The following is a 16,467-nucleotide window of genomic DNA, read 5'->3' as shown; positions in this document are numbered from 1 at the left end:
CCACCCTTGAGATTTTTATTTAATTGCTCTGAGGTGAGCACAGTCATCAGTGTTTTTTATTATTATTATTTTGAAACAATCACCAACTTAAGGAAAGATTAGAAGTACAGTAGAAAGAACTCTTTTCTGAATCATCCAAGACCTGATGCCCCATCACCCTTGAATAATTTAGTGTGTATTTCCTACAAACAAGGATTCTACATAACCATGATGTAACCATCCAAGTCAGGAAACAGTCACTTTTGCATTATTACCATCTAATTCTCAGGCCCTATTCAGGTTTTTTACCATTTGGCCCAGTAATATCCTTTTTAGCTAAAGGATCCAGTTCAGACTCACGTGTTGCATGTCTCATCAGTCTCCTTGAGTCTGTTGCATCCTATCAGGTGGCACACACTGCCATTTTGTCCCATTACTGTCCATTCTTTGGTCACTTAATGAAGGTGGTTTCTGCCAGGCTTCTTGACTGTGAAGTTACTCCTTTCTTCTTTGAAATTAATAAGTATTTTCCTGGGGAGGTACTTTGAAACTCTAAAAATTCCATTCATCTTCAGTCTTACAATGTATTCGTGTATTTATTTATATCTGTATGGACGCATGGTCCTGTTTTACACAATTGTTAGAATTCATTACTATCATTATTTATTTTAATGCCCAAGTTGTCACCAATTTGGCCAGTGGGAGCTCATTCAAGCTGGCTTCTGTGTTCTTTTGACTCAATGCCCATCATTTTTTGAGCATTTCCTTGCTTTCTGGCATAAGATAGTCCAGGATCATCTTGTTCTTTCCCTGCTGTACCCCTGGCATCAGCCATTTATCCCGGGAGCTTTGATTCCTTTTAGTGGAAAATGGTGTTTAGAAACCAAGATCTGAGTGTTAGGCATGCTCATTGCTCTTGGGGTGTCACTACTCCTTGGCCCACTCAGTGGACAGAGCTAGAAAATATGTGTGTGCTGGTGTACATACACATGCACTTATTTGCATCTCTATTGAATGAAAACCATGTGTTCATAGTGATACCTCATGACAGGGATCATTCTAGAATTTTCCCTTTGAGTGTTTGTAACTCCCTTCTCTGATGCTGAGAAACCTGGTTTCCATATCTGTAATATTTTTACTTAATGATCCATCCCCCCATGTGTAACCAATCTTCCATTTTTACCACCACCTCCTCCCCTGCTCAGGCTCTCCCTCCCCATTCCAGGCCACCCCCCTGTGTGGACACTTACCTTACCCCACTTGCACACCAACACCCCATCCCAGGTGATTCTCATATGCAGACAAGTGTGAGAACCACTGAGAGTTCTCAGGTTGAACTGCACTTCAGTCTTTTTATCAACCTTCTCCCACCTCATTGCTAACTCTTACTGATTGCTAGTTGTTTGCGAACTGCCAAACATTTCCTTTCATAAGGAACAACACCCACAATCCTTTCTTCTCACTGCTTGAAAGCACTTAATCCTTCAGTAAACAGCAAATAATTGGTGGAGTCCTGGCTCCGCTTCCAATCTCCCAGGTTGATTATGCTGCTTTCACAGCAGCACCCTGTTTTCCTCTGCTGAAGGCAGTATTGGTATCGTTAAAATCCCTGAGGTGTCACTGGTGTTCTGTAAGTTGTCTTTTGGTGCTGTGGAGAAGATAGCTGTTCTTTTTATCCTGTTATTCAGCTTTCAATTAGAAAGCAAATGAGAATCTCCTTTGGCCTCACTTGGATTTGAAAATGCCCCTAAAAACCATCTATTCCAGTCTCCACTGCAACAGATAACCACTGCGTGCATTTGTATGCCTGCATTCTCAAACGTGGTGTTGTTTGTCTTTAAAAGCGTGAAGGAAGAAGTGTTCTGGCGGAACTACTTTTACCGTGTCTCCCTGATTAAGCAGTCGGCCCAGCTCACGGCCCTGGCGGCCCAGCAGCAGGCCGCCGGAAAGGAGGAGAAGAGCCACGGCAGAGAGGAGGAGTTGCCACTGACAGGTATATTCAGAGGAAACTTCACTCTGAAAAAGAGAGTTACTTTAAAAATATTCTTAACTTAGAGACTCTGATGAGCTTGTCATCTTGTATGTACCAGAAATGTCATTGTCATCTTATGGAAAATTCTCTTCTTTCCAGAGGAAATATTCATTCTTCTCTTGTTGCCCTCTCTCTGACCCCGCTCACACCTCTTCCGCAAGCTTTCCTTTACTTTGGTATCTTTTTGTGCTTCAGTTTTTTTTTTTTTTTAAGCCAGGAAGCAAACATTTTATTTTTCCTTTAAAGAAATTTGAATTATGGATAAAACAATATAAAAAGTCATTTTTCACTGCCATCCATCTTTCTAATCAAATCCAGATCAAATACATTACATGAACATGGACTTAAAGTGGAGTTAAGAACAGAAGTCAAAGTTAAAGAAATTAACTGACAACCATGGATGCTCAAGTCTTCTTTTATTATCAGAAAACGGGCAGGGGCATTGCTCCTTAGCCGACTCGACTCATGCTTCAGTTTTTTATTTCTTCCTTTTTATTCCTCCCTCGATCACCAGTCATCTTCCCATCTCTTTCCTTGCCTCTTACTATACCTTCTGTCCTTCACCGATTCAGTCTACCCCTTTTCTTTGTTTCTCAGTCTTCTGTTCAACCTGATGTCTCCCCAGTACTGTAGTCTGTAGAGCAGAACTAAGCTCCGTTCCACTCCAAGTAACAAATATCCAGCTCCAAGCTGGCCACTGTTACATTACACATTTGACTCTTATTGTGACAGTTTACCTCTGGTTTGTTGAGGAAAGTGTTTATAATATCAGCAACGATTTCACAACTGTAAAAATAATTAAAATAAGAAATGTATTTTGTGTCATATTTTTAATGTTTAATGAATACCTGCTGTGTATAGGGTACTAATTACAACTGGAGACTTAACCATGCATGGAATTTTAAATGATTATGCCAAACAATGTGTCCTAGGCACAGGTTGTACAGACCGCTAGGAAAGGACCTGACACTGCATTTAGGGTCAAGGAAATGTAGTGAAGTTGCTCTACACAGTAAAATTTACCATTTTGCATATAGATGTTAATATGAATCCCAATTGTCTACCATTCTTTGTGTTTCTTTTTATTAATTTTGTTGGAAAATTCCATTTTACCAGATACTGCCTGTATAACAAAATGGACTTCAGACAGGGTTCAGTAAAGACTGCACATCTAGTAAGGTGGATTAGAAAATGCGGCCCATGAGAAAGAGGAGAAGCTGGGACTGAGCAGTGCCCTTTACTTTGTGCTTTCTAGCATTCGTGACGGAAGGGAAACTTGCTAAATACCTTAATTCTCGTTATCCTAAAAGAAAGAGCAGAACTATCCTTTAATGAATTTTGCTAACACTGAAGTCAAAATTTATTTCCTGCAGGACATCTAAAGGGCATCGAATATGATGACATATAAAAAATATCCCCAAAAGAAAGAGGTTGAGATGGTTTTACCTGGCTATTTCTTGTAATAACTTAAGAAAAACCGAAAGCATAACATAAAAGCCCATTTCTGAGAATTATTTAGTATCGTCATACTTGTGGATATTTTAGTTGTTATTATAATATGTATTCAGAATTGAATCAAGCAATTGTCTCTTTTATTCTCACTTCTTAGAGGCAGTACGGCCCAAAACGCCACCTGTCGTAATCAAATCTCAGCTTAAAACTCAAGAGGTAATACAGTTTTATGTTGTACCTAGTAGTTGATGTCTGGAAATGAAGTAACTCTGTGTTAACTATCTCAGATACCATTTCAAACTACTTATGAATACGGGGCTTATCTGTTCTGCAGAAGAGGGGTCTGGTACTTGAATATTTAAGGACCTAGAGCTGAGACGTGAGGCAATTCCCTGGCATAAGTAATTCTAGATGTGCTCATCAGGAATTGGACAGAATGAGTGGAGCGATCCAAACTGTGTGAGCATAATAGATTCAGGTGGTAACTCATTTAGTTACCAAGCAACTGTGCAGGTTAGAAGGTTGGAGAGCAGTGAGCATTCGACAAGCAGAGGAAGGAACCGAAAATGATGCTGCATTAAATTGTGAGATGACTATAAACCAGAGCTCTATCTAGCACATAAATGTCAGAAAACCATTTTCTGAGCTCATTTGTTGCATTTCAGGATGAAGAGGAGATTTCTACCAGCCCAGGTGTTTCTGAGTTTGTCAGTGATGCCTTTGATGCCTGTAACTTAGATCAGGAGGATTTGAGAAAGGAAATGGAGCAACTGGTGCTTAACAAAAAGGAGGAGGAGACAGCCGTACTAGAAGGTAAAAAAACAAACAAACAACTGTTCTCTTCCCCGGTCCCAAAGTTGATTGTAGAAAGTTGTTATTCTGAAGCAGATATACAAAAGTATATTGTAACTTTTGCAGCAGAATTGCTTCTCTGTTCCCCACTAGAAGGTGGATTCTAGCACACTTGACCAGACCTCATGTCCATTTGCCCTAAGCATGCACAGAAGCTTAGAGAGGAGAAACTAAGAGCCAGAGAGGATAAGTGATTTGTCCAAGGCACCTCAGCCCCATGGACATGTGGCCAGGAACGGGTGAGGAAGTGTGCACGCCCTTTCACTTAGAGATGCTGCCCTCTGGCCTTCTGCTTTAAAAGCTGCCCTCCTGCTTAGGTTGGTACTTGTATGTAGAAAATTATTTTCCCAGCTGCTGTGTGCCACAAGAGCATCACTTCTGGGAAGGAGCAGGCTGCCTTTAAAAAAATCATTTAGAAAAAAGGTATAGATTGGGGGGACTGGCTTTCTACTGGATGAAAAGCAAAGGCTTGGGTTAATCATCATCAAATAAAGAGTATTTCACAAAGCCATCTGAGACTTCCAGTGTGTTCAGGAAGCCAGTTGTTCCCACAGTTGTGCAGAAAGCACGGCAAGGTGCTCCCGGAGGTGAAGCGGAACCCTGTTTGCACACTGCGGAGGGACTCTGGAGGAGAGAATTGGGAAGGAAGGAGGAGCGGGGAGCTGTGGGGGAAAGAGAAGTGAGTGGGGAAGTGACAACCTGGGCTCACCAGGCCCCTCAGACCCCTCCCACCCCATCTGTTTTCTGATAAAGATGGCTGCTGGCCACTGCAGATGAAGGCGGCGTGAGCCCCATGTGTTGTGGGCAATAGCTAGAGCAGACTGCACTGGCTCCCTTTTTGCTGGCGTGACTAGTAGCAGAGGCCCCACAGGAGACTGGAAGGATCCCTGGGTCAGGACTCATAAGGTGCCAGCTGGCTGCTCCAAATGAGCTGTTCTTTCTCTGAATTCCTGCCCTAGTTATAATTTGAACCACTTAATATTCTTTTATGTATGAGTTGTCTTGGCCCCCCAGCTAAATTGTAAGTTCCTCAAGGGCAGTTGTGACTTGTCTTGTTATCTCCCACGGTACCTAACATGGAGCGTAGCACCCAGTGAGCACCTAGTAAATATTTGTGAAATTGGTGATTTGCTACGCAACACACGATGTCTTTTCCCTTGAGGTCACTGCTGCAAAAAGATTGAAAACATTTGGTTTTTGTTTTCTCTATAGCTGCTAGTTTAAAATTTGTTTTTGAAAGATGAAAATGGATTTTAGCTTTACTTTTTAAATAGCCGGTCTGTTTTCTCACTATTTTATAACACTACATAGCCGATGCCTTATCCTAGACATACATACGTACGTGTACACACACACACAGACATACAGAGGTATATTGAGTGTCCAAGTGGAAAGTTGCAGCTCTAAATCTGAACACGGAAGACTGGTGTGAGAGCTCAGATGGAGCCCACACAGGGGGCCAGCCTTTGGCAGGAGACCGCCTGACTTCAGGTCCTGGTAGCTGTTGCCACTTTAGGGAGACTGCTGCTAACCTGGTTAAGCACAGACTGTGGAGCCTGCAGATCTAGTTCCATCCGTATGTCTGTTGCAATCAAGCTGTGTGATCTGGAGCAAGTCACTTAACCTCTCTATGCCTCCATTTCCCCACCTGTAAAATGTGTGCAATAGTGTATCTCGTCCATGGATTGTTCTAAGGATGGAAACAAAGAGTGCTATGTAGAAGGCAGGTAGCCCAGTGCCTGGCTCAGTGAATGCTCAAGAAACGTTAGCTGTTTTTGCTATCGTCATCATCGGTACTAGTAAAAATTAAATTGCAACCGAGGCCAGCCCTGTGGCGTAGCGGTTAAGTGTGCACGCTCCGCTGCTGGCGGCCCGGGTTCAGATCCCGGGCACACACTGATGTACCGCTTGTCAGGCCATGCTGTGGTGGCGTCCCATATAAAGTGGAGGAAGCTGGGCACAGATATTAGCCCAGGGCCAGTCTTCCTCAGCAAAAAAAAGAGGAGGATTGGCATGGATGTTAGCTCAGGGCTGATCTTCCTCACACACAAAAAACAAAAATCAAATTGCAACCAAATATTAGTTATCAGTTATCCATTTAAACATAAGGAAAAGCAGAGGCGTAGGTAAAGCAAAATAACACCCAAAATTTATGATGACATAATACCTTTGCTTCTATGTTTAAGAAATTTATCTTTCTAATCATATTTCTCTTTGGTCACTGTTAAAATGTGTTCAGTTTTCCTGAGCACACACAGTAAGGAAGCCTGAGATGTTAAAAAAATACCATGGCTAGGACTTACATAGGTAATTATAGTCAACTGAATTGTTAAAACCAGCATTATGCATTCAGAGAGAATCTTTTCCTTCTCGTTTGTTTCTCTTAGAGGATTCTGCAGATTGGGAAAAAGAACTACAACAGGAACTTCAAGAATACGAAGTGGTGACAGAATCAGAGAAACGAGATGAAAACTGGGATAAGGAAATAGAGAAAATGCTGCAGGAGGAAAATTAGCTGTTTCCTGAAATAAAAGAATAATCCTTAACCTTGTGTAACTGACGTGAAATTCTAGATGGCGACACTTGCTGAATCAGAAGGCACAAAAGAGTATAACTTTATGAAATTCAAAATTATTCTTTTTTCAAGCTGAAACTTGCCTCTTCTACTTAAAAAAAAGTATATAGAACAGTTAGTCTAATAATCAAAAAGGGATGTTTTATGTAATATTTCTTTAATGTAAATCTAGTTGGAGATGTTCTTCTAGTTAGTATGGATGTCTTTGCAACAGAAACACAAGTAAACTTTTTGAGTTCTGTTTTCCATGAGGTCAAAAATGTGATTTATTCTTCAATTGTGGTTTTCTAAGCATTTGTACTTCTTGTTGCATTTTCGTTGATACATGTATGTTAAAGTACTTACTCAATGGGTTGATAACTATCAAAATGACCAAATTATACCAAAGAACTTAAGAGGAAGCACTTTCAGGACTATTTTCTTGCTAGGTTATTTTCTAAAATTCCATCTGGAAGCCAAAAGATAAAATAATTATGTTGATTGTAATGGTATAAACATCACACAATTTGACATTGAGAAATACTGTACAAAAATGTTTTTCTCCAGGGCCTTTTGTTTCTTTCTTGTTTGTTATTTTTTTAAACTATACCACATTCAATAATATTTTCCTAAATCGCACATCAGAGTTTTTGTAGAAAGCAGGGCCTTTCATCCTTTTTGTATTGATAACCTTCAGAAGCCTGTTCACCTTAAAGTCTCTTATTCTTGTTTAAATCATCACCACATATAAATGTTTTAGCTTTGTTTGTCTTAATTAAACTGTCTTTATAAAATTGTGTTCCTCTGAGTACAACTTATGGAACTTCACTGATCAATCCTACTTGTATTCTGCTACACCAGCACACCCATGTTCATAGAATATGGTTATTTTAAAAGAATAAGGTGGCTTAGTGTCAGAACACTTCCAAGGCATTTGCTTCCTGAAACTTTCGTATTTTTCAAGGAGCCTTTATTTCTTAAAGGGAAATACAATTAAGACAATTCTTTATAAGGAAAATGTACATATTTGTATTCTTAACCCCATAAAAATTAGCCCATGGTCCTCTGGCAAAGGTATAGTCAACAGGAGAAATGGGTGTGGGTCCCAGCATTACTCTTGTTTGTAGTTTGGGATACGCACATTTGAATGAGCCAGACTGTCAGCCTGGGATTACTTGGGTTTTAGCAGTAAACTCACATATTTTATTAAACCACTGACCCCATTATCAAGAGATTTCCACTTTGTGGTGCTGCAGTTGCCGATTACCCAGTTTAGGTTCAGCGATGATGACTGGCAACTTCTAAAATAATCCTATCGAAGGGAAAAGTTTGACTTTTCTTTTAAATAGAGTTTGCTAGAGGGAAAGAACTATGTTAAATGTTTTTAAGTAGCTAAAAATCCTAGATGTAAGTAGATCAGAATATGACAGTTCTGATCATGACAGCTTGGCTCTTAGTATATGCACTAAAATTCTTATTGATGAATGTTGAATAAATATAAAAGTTTCAGAGAAAGTAAAAAAACTAAAATGACAAAATATGTTACTGTTGTTACTATCAGTTTTACATAATACTCTTACTGTGTCTAAAAACAACTTAATTGTTCATTGCCCTGTGAAAATAAAAGGATAAAATAAGATTTTATACACAGCATAAAAATACAGATATGCTATAGTTTTATGGTTTCATCAAGGAGTAAAATGTTCTGCTTTTGTAAATTATACAAGTAACTGAAGTGTTATTCCTTTAAAGGGCAGAATAATTTGTAACCATGTTTGGTGGAAAATTTCTAAGTGTTTATTACATACCTGGGGGTTAGCCAACAAGATATACTGAGCATAAAAACACGTAAGCTTCATAAAAGGTTAGAATATGAACATACTCCATCGCACTATGGGGATTATACCTCACTACCCAGAGTGTGGCTCAGGAACCAGCGTCAGTGGCCTACCCTGGAAGTTTGTTAGAAATGCAGGGTCTCAGATCCTGCTGCAGACCTGTTGGCTGAGGATCTGCATGTTACCAAGACCCCCAGGGATTAGAATGGACTTGACAGTTTGAGACGTGCTGGACTAATGTACTAATAATGTGCTCAGGGCAGCCGAGGTTTCTGGACCCTTTCACTAGCGTCCTTGGATGACAGTCTTTCTAGTTGGCGGTACAGGTGCCTCCTCTGTTGTGCCAGTCAGTACTGACTGCCAACTTCCCTTTCCGTGTTGCCAAATAAAGAGGAACCAAATCCCCAGGGGGACCACAAATAATCCTGCTAAATCAGATATTTCTGATAGCACACATCTCGAAGGAAAATGATGACACTATGAAGCACAGAGATAAGGCTTGCTCAGAACCTTTTTTTTGAGACTTTACATGTTCTCTGAGAACACTTTACACATTCGCAAGCTTTCTCTGAGGTTCTTGGGTGGCATTAGAGAGCTGATGTGCCCTAAAGGCTGTAAAGGTTGGATGGTGCCGTGTGTGGCATGTTTAGGCACGTGAAATCAAATAACAAAAACAGTTTAAAAGGTAACAGAGCATGGAGCCCATTTTAGGTGCATGGAGTTAATACAAAAATTAACACTATCCGTTTATCTGCTGTTACAGCAGTTTATGGCAAGCTAGTAAAATCCTCAGCTGATGCAGCAGCAGACTTGGTTACAATGTCACAATCTCCTTGTACTCAGAAGTGGTAACTTCTTATACGAAATGGGAAATCTCAATTTGTAATTTTTGAAGAGTTAAACCAGAGGAGCTTATCTTTTAGGAGATAAAGCAGCAATTATCCTTGTACTCACAGTGCTTTCATGCTTTCAGATGTCCTACTGTAACCAAGATGGTTTTCCACCATCAAAATATTGTCACAAATAGGATTTTTTTTTTTTTTGTGAGGAAGATCAGCCCTGAGCTAACATCTGCCAATCCTCCTCTTTTTGCTGAGGAAGACTGGCCCTGGGCTAACATCCGTGCCCATCTTCCTCCACTTTATATGGGACGCCGCCACAGCATGGCTTGACAAGCGGTGCGTCGGTGCACACCTGGGATCCAAACCCCGGGTCACCGAAGCGGAGTGTGTGCACTTAACCGCTATGCCACTGGGCTGGCCCCACAAATAGGATTTTTAGGACATTTTAAAGATTTACCAAAAGAAAACTTATGATCACATCCAACTTGTAATATATATATATTTTTTGCCTCTTTGACTGTTTTGGTGTAAAAACCAGGACTCTGAATGTGCTTCTATAGTTTAAATAGTTTGATATGGTTGCTCGTCCTGGTCATAGTGAGATTTTCCCTCCATTTTTAAGTAAAGATAAACATTTTTCAACTATGAAAATCAGGTGCATTTAATTTTAGCAAATTTATTTTTCAGCTTTTAAAAATATAAGTGGTAGAAACTTTGATATAGTTTATATAACTAGTTTTATTGGGGGGAAAACAGGCCATTTTAATAAATGATTACTTCCACAGATTACGTGGATAAGAAAATAAAATTACAAAATGCATGTTACAGTACCCAAAAAAGATGGTGCTTAGAGAGAAAACTAATGAGTCATAACAGATGATAAATACATACTCATGAAGCTTTAATCACATGCAGTTATATCTGTCTCATAAATCATCATATTGTTTATCTGGTCTTCACACTAAGGGTTTTGTTTAAATAAAGCCATTTATGATTTCAGTTGTTAAACTATGATTTTTTTTTACAGTATTTATTCAATGCATCCTGATTTATTTCCAATATGAAAAACTATATTACACTTTGTTCTGAATAAATAAACCTCACTTTTAGTGGTAAGATATGTTACAATGGTTTTTCCTGAATAACTAAAAATTCTATTCTGGTAAAGAGGACTTATAAATATTTCAAAGTTATCTGGTATGTAGGCCCCTATTGATAGAATTAAAACTGCCTGCGGTGGGCCCAGTGGTGTAGTGGTTAAGTTCCCATGCTCTGCTTTGATGGCCTGGGGTTCACGGGTTCAGATCCTGGGCACAGACCTACACACTGCTCATCAAGCCATGCCGTGGCAGCATCCCACATACAAAATAGGGGAAGACTGACACAGATGTTAGCTCAGAGCCAGTCTTCCTCACACAAAAAAATAGAAAACTGCCTTGAGATAGTATTGAGTTTTAAGAACACGTTTTACTTTCACCATAGAGTTCTACTCAAATGCAGTAGGCTGTCCTTCATAATAAAAGTTCTTTCTAAGCCAGTCAGTAGGTCTTTTCCTCTAAAGCTATTGTGGGATTTTCCCTCCTCTGGTAGTGATGAGATATATTGATCTCTCTCATTCATTCCTGATAACCATAATGAGCACTGACGATGCTTTCTGCTGGCTAGAGCTAAAACTCAACAAAGTTAATCAGCTCCTCTAAGAATTAAGCCTGTTCTCAATAAAGCCGGGGAAAAAATTAAGCCTGTGACCTAATGGAGATGATACATCAATTCATCATAATGGAGGATTTGAGTGACTGCTACTAAAGTATCCACACTAGAATGATGATAGCCATTAAGTGCATAATATTCTTCTCTGCCATTACTGCACTCAGACAATGCAAAAATCCAGATATAGCAAAATGGCCACATCACTTGACAATTGTAACTCTTTCATGGAGACACTACAGGGTATAAATGTGATGTGAGAACTCAGCTAAATTGTGTACCTCTACCAAATGAGTATGGAACAAAGTATTAATGCCACTAGCAAAATTAACAGAATGCATGCTCGTGAAATTAAGGCATGAAAATAGACACTATCCAAAATTTGGACAACACACAAAAGTAATTACATGGGATGGATGCCTTACTGTCCATATTATCATGCTTTTAGAAATGGGCTAAGCCAGTGACTGACTCTCTTGGCTTAGCGCAGTGATCCTGCTGCACTTGAGAACCACCTGGGAGCTTTGAAAATGATGCCCAAGCCCCACCCCCAGAGAGACTAATTGGCCCAGGTTGTGGCCCAGGACATAGGATTTTTCAATAAACTCCCTAAATCATTCTGCTGGGCAGCCAGGGTTGCAAAGCACTGAGCCCAGAGGCAAGAGACCTGAAGGAAAAGTCAGATTTGCTTGGGCAAGATACTCAACTAGAGGGCACTCAGCTGCTTCCTTAGAAAAACAAAAGGATGGAATTGCATGTTTTTTAAAGTCCATCCCACATCCTAAATGTTATCCTATTTTAAGAGAGGCCTTTGGGGCTGGCCTTGTGGCCTGGTGGTTAAGTTCGGCACACTCTGCTTTAGTGGCCTGGGTTTGGTTCCCAGGCGTGGACCTACACCACTCGTCAGCTGCCATGCTGTGGCAGTGACCCACATACAAAATAGAAGAAGATGGGCACAGATGTTAGCTCAGGGTGAATCTTCCTCAAGCAAAAAGAGGAAGATTGGCAACAGAAGTTAGCTCAGGGTGAATCTTCCTCAGCAAAAAAAAAAAAGAGAGAGAGGACTTTGTAAAATAGATAAGATTTTAATTCTGTTTTTGAAGTAGTTTTTAAATTTTTCTGAAATGTATATCTTGGGCTTTCAGATTGAATCCAGCAGATTAAATATATGCAATTATCTCCATTCCATCTGCAAACCTCACTAAATGACAGTAAAAGAATAAAAAGAAAAGGTATACATTCACAGCAACAAAAACAGGAGAGCAGGCAACAGCAGCCAGGTGGTGACAAGGACATTTGGATGCTTCAGAACCCTGGGAAAGCTCAGGAATTCCAGAGGTGCGCTACCTCTGAAGGCCGAGGAAAAAGTGGTATCAGAGTGGGCAAGTAGAAGTCTCTGCCACAATTTAAAACTGAAAATCAAGAAAGAGTGGTATAAGCATGTTATTGTGAGATATAGAAGCCAACAGATGAAACTGCTAAGAGTTTAAAATGATGGTTCCTGGGAAGTGGGAATTGGGGATGGAGAAGGACAAGTCAGGGGTTTGCTGTTCTGAAAGCCTTGTGTCATTTAACTTTTAAATTAAGTACATGCATCATTTAGATTAAAAAAAATTTTTTTTAATCTACTTTTAACAAGGGTATGGGGGGAAAGGAACGCAAATACCGTGGATGGGAATGTAAAATTGTAAAATCTTTCCAAATGGTGTTGGGTGATATGGATCAAAAATTAAATGCTGCTGGGCCGGCCCCGTGGCTTAGTGGTTAAGTGCACGCGCTCCGCTGCTGGCGGCCCGGGTTCGGATCCCAGGCGCGCACCGATGCACCACTTCTCCGGCCATGCTGAGGCTGCGTCCCACATACAGCAACTAGAAGGATGTGCAACTATGACATACAACTATCTACTGGAGCTTTGGGGGAAAAATAAAAAAAAATTAAAAAAATAAAGAAATTGGCCGGCACCGTGGCTTAGTGTTTAAGTGCGCGTGCTCCGCTGCTGGCGGCCCGGGTTCGGATTCCGGGCGCGCACGGACTCACCGCTTCTCCAGCCATGCTGAGGCCGCGTCCCACGTACAGCAACTAGAAGGATGTGCAGCTATGACATACAACTATCTACTGGGGCTTTGGGGGGAAAAAATAAAAATAAATAAAATCTTTAAAAAAAAAAAAATTAAATACTGGAACATTTAGTCCAGCATTTCCACTTGTGGAACTTATTCTGAGGAATTGGACAAGTGCTGCTTTGATTATAAAACAGAAAAATTGGAAACTACCTACATGCCCTACACCAGAATCTTGATTTGAACAAGTGATGGCTCATCCATACATGGGAATTATATGTAAATTTTCTTTTGGCTGAGGAAGATTCACCCAGAGCTAACATCTGTTGCCAATCTTCCTCTTTTGTGTGTGTGTGTGTAAGCTGCCACCACAGCATGGCCACTGACAGACGAGTGGTGAAGGTCTGTGCCTGGGAACTGAACCTAGGCCGCTGAAGCAGAGCACACCAAACTTAACCACTAGGCCACCAGGGCTGGCTCTATATGCAAATATTTTAAGTGATGGATTTCACACCCACCAGATGGTCAAAAATGTAAGTCTGAAAATAGCAAAAGTTGGTGAGCATGTGAAACAAAGGGAACATTGACATAACACTGGCGAGAGTGTACACTGCTACAATCTCTTTGGAAAAAGGCAAAAATTGGCATTAGTTAAATGAAAAGTTGAATATGCACTTCTCTTTGACCAGCAATTCCTCTCCTAGGGAGTATAAAATCATATAACTACTTATGAGGAAAGTTACCATTACTTGGTAAAATGGAAGATACATAGAAGGATACACCCTTATGCAACTAGGTGATATGTGCAAGAATGTCCATAATAGTGTTCTAATAGGCTGCACCCAACTCAAATATCCATCACATAGAATGGAAATATAATTGCGTGATACCACAGAGAAGACCAAAGAACAGCCACACACAGTAATGTGAGTGAATCTATGAATCTCACAAATACAAATGTTGAGCAAAAAAAAAAAAAAAAAAGCAAGACCCAGGGGGGCCAGCCCAGTGGCATAGTGGTTAAGTTCACGCACTAGGCTTCAGTGGCCCAGGGTTCACGGGTTCAGATCCCAGACATGGACATACAAACTAGCTCATCAAGCCCTGCTGTGGAGGTATCCCACATACAAAATACAGGAAGATGGGCACAGATGTTAGCTCAGGGCCAATCTTCGTTACCAAAAAAACAGAATAAATAAGTAAAAAATGAAAGGAAAAAAACCAAGACTGAAAAGAACAGAAAGACTTAACCTACATAAGCTTAAAATACAGATAAAACTATACGACTACATGGAAGTCACACATTACAGGAGTAAGAAAACAGGAGCTTTATCTATACCTAAAGACAACAACCACCACCACCAAACAGGAAACCAAAACTATCCAAGGATCTATTATTATTACACATAAATATCAGCCCTGTCACTGCACAAGGCCTGAAAAAATTCAATCAAGATTCAAGCTTGTTTCTCTCCACGGAAATCTTTAGTAAAAGGCGAAAGATTTATGCGTTCTGAAGAGAAACATGAATATAGCATCGCTACTGGAGAGACAATTGCCAGGGAACTACCACTCCTGGTACACTGAGGGTGAAGTTAAGCCCAGCTCAAGAGCCTGCAGCAGCTCTTTCAATCAATTGGGAAAAGAAACATCTCATTCTTTGAAATCATAGGTTTAAAGGAAACCTACTGCTTTTAACTTGAAAATATATTGCGTGCAGTACACTATTGTTATGCAAATGAAAGCTGAGTCATCGCCCTGGAGATTTACACTGTAGCTGCCGAGCTCCTCTGAAGCCTGCTTGGCAGGGAAAGGACCAGTCCCAAGTCTACCTGGGACCCTGATGCCATCTGTTTTGTTCATCGAGGCTCTGAGTGTGATTGCTTTGGAATTAAAGGATTTTGTTGTCGCTTAAGAAAAAGATGTCGGAGCTCTGTATTGGACATGAGAGAGTCACACTATGTTAAATGAAACATAAAAGATAAATTACAAAAATATATTTAATCCCATTGTTGAGGCTCTAAACCAGGGGTTGGTTAAGTATCCTTATGAACCGATGGGTTTAAATATATTTGATGTGTGTCTATCCATTGCGGTTTTTATCTTTATTGATGCTTAAATTGTCCTATCTTAGGCCAACAGGAGCTTCTCCAAGTAGGTCCTTGAGTCTTTTTGACTCAACCCTAGCAGTCTTTGAGAGCTTTCTTGTTTTTCGGCATCTACACACACAAGATGACAAGATATCTTATACTCATCTTTTATATTTCTGCCCCAGACCTGGAATCAGGTATTTCTCCAAGGAGTCCTGGTTCCTTTTGATGGACAGATCATTTACTCTTCACGAATTGTCTTGGCTATTCTTTTGCCCTTTGCTTACTCTGTTCAAAATATAGGAGCTCTGAAGAAGAGTCAATGATACAAAGTGTCGATGAGGGAAAATTCTTCTTTATAAAAGAATTCCAGCTAATAAATACAAAAAGTAGCATTTTGCAAGGCCAAGTGAAGTAAAGATCTAGTCAATAATCATGAATGATGCTAAAACCATTAGGAGAAAATAAAATAAATAAAATCTTTAAAAAAATAAAAATAAATAAAATCTTTAAAACCATTAGGAGAAAGGTTAATGAGAAACGTTATAATGAACTTAAAACAAAAACTCTAATATCTGGAGTGAGATATTAGAAAGTATCTCATCCATGAAAAAAATAACAGTATGCTATAGAAAAAGAACTTATTCAGAGAATAAGAAAGAGATCTAGAGAATTAAAATATGATGGCATAATTCAAAACTTCATTTGAAGACAAAATTGAGACCATCTTCTAGAAAGTAGAGCAAAATAGGATGTAGAAAAATAGGAGAAAAAAGATAAAAATTAGGGGATCATTCCAGAAGGTACAACATCTAGCTAAAGAAAATCCAGAAAAAGAAAACAAAATGGAGAGGAGAAAATTATGAAAGAATTAAAGAAACTTTTCCAGCATGTGCGCATGCACACACACACACTTCCCCATCACCATCCTCCTGATATAGTTATATTTTAATTTTGTTAATTTAATCTTTTTTACATTATTTCCATGTGAATATTATTCACAACCTAGTCATATAGTGTCCTATGAATACAGTACTTTTCTTGTTCAACTTTTTTTGTCT

At 39.7% G+C, this 16,467-nt stretch overlaps 1 protein-coding gene and 1 non-coding gene across 2 annotated transcripts in view; one reads left to right on the top strand and one right to left on the bottom strand.

The window, feature by feature from the left end:
- The window catches only part of SYAP1 (synapse associated protein 1), a 30,511-nt gene extending 22,843 nt beyond the window's left edge, over nucleotides 1–7,668 (top strand). Inside the window, exons 6-9 of the mRNA XM_004435159.3 lie at nucleotides 1,824–1,972; nucleotides 3,621–3,679; nucleotides 4,129–4,276; nucleotides 6,703–7,668. Of these exons, the coding sequence (XP_004435216.1) occupies nucleotides 1,824–1,972; nucleotides 3,621–3,679; nucleotides 4,129–4,276; nucleotides 6,703–6,830 (484 nt within the window). The 3' untranslated portion in view covers nucleotides 6,831–7,668. The remainder of the gene's footprint in view (nucleotides 1–1,823; nucleotides 1,973–3,620; nucleotides 3,680–4,128; nucleotides 4,277–6,702) is intronic.
- Nucleotides 7,669–14,731: 7,063 nt separating this feature from the next.
- Nucleotides 14,732–14,849, bottom strand: LOC147912008 (U5 spliceosomal RNA). Its single transcript, XR_015550792.1, has one exon. It is a non-coding gene; the product is annotated as a U5 spliceosomal RNA (small nuclear RNA).
- Between the last annotated feature and the right edge of the window lie 1,618 nt (nucleotides 14,850–16,467).

Source organism: Ceratotherium simum, chromosome X (genome assembly GCF_057802395.1).
Source record: "Ceratotherium simum simum isolate JZ-2026a chromosome X, ASM5780239v1, whole genome shotgun sequence".
In the NCBI taxonomy this organism is placed as follows: Eukaryota; Metazoa; Chordata; class Mammalia; order Perissodactyla; family Rhinocerotidae; genus Ceratotherium; species Ceratotherium simum.
Note: the sequence above shows the minus strand (reverse complement) of the source record. Positions and strands in the feature narration are given on the sequence as shown.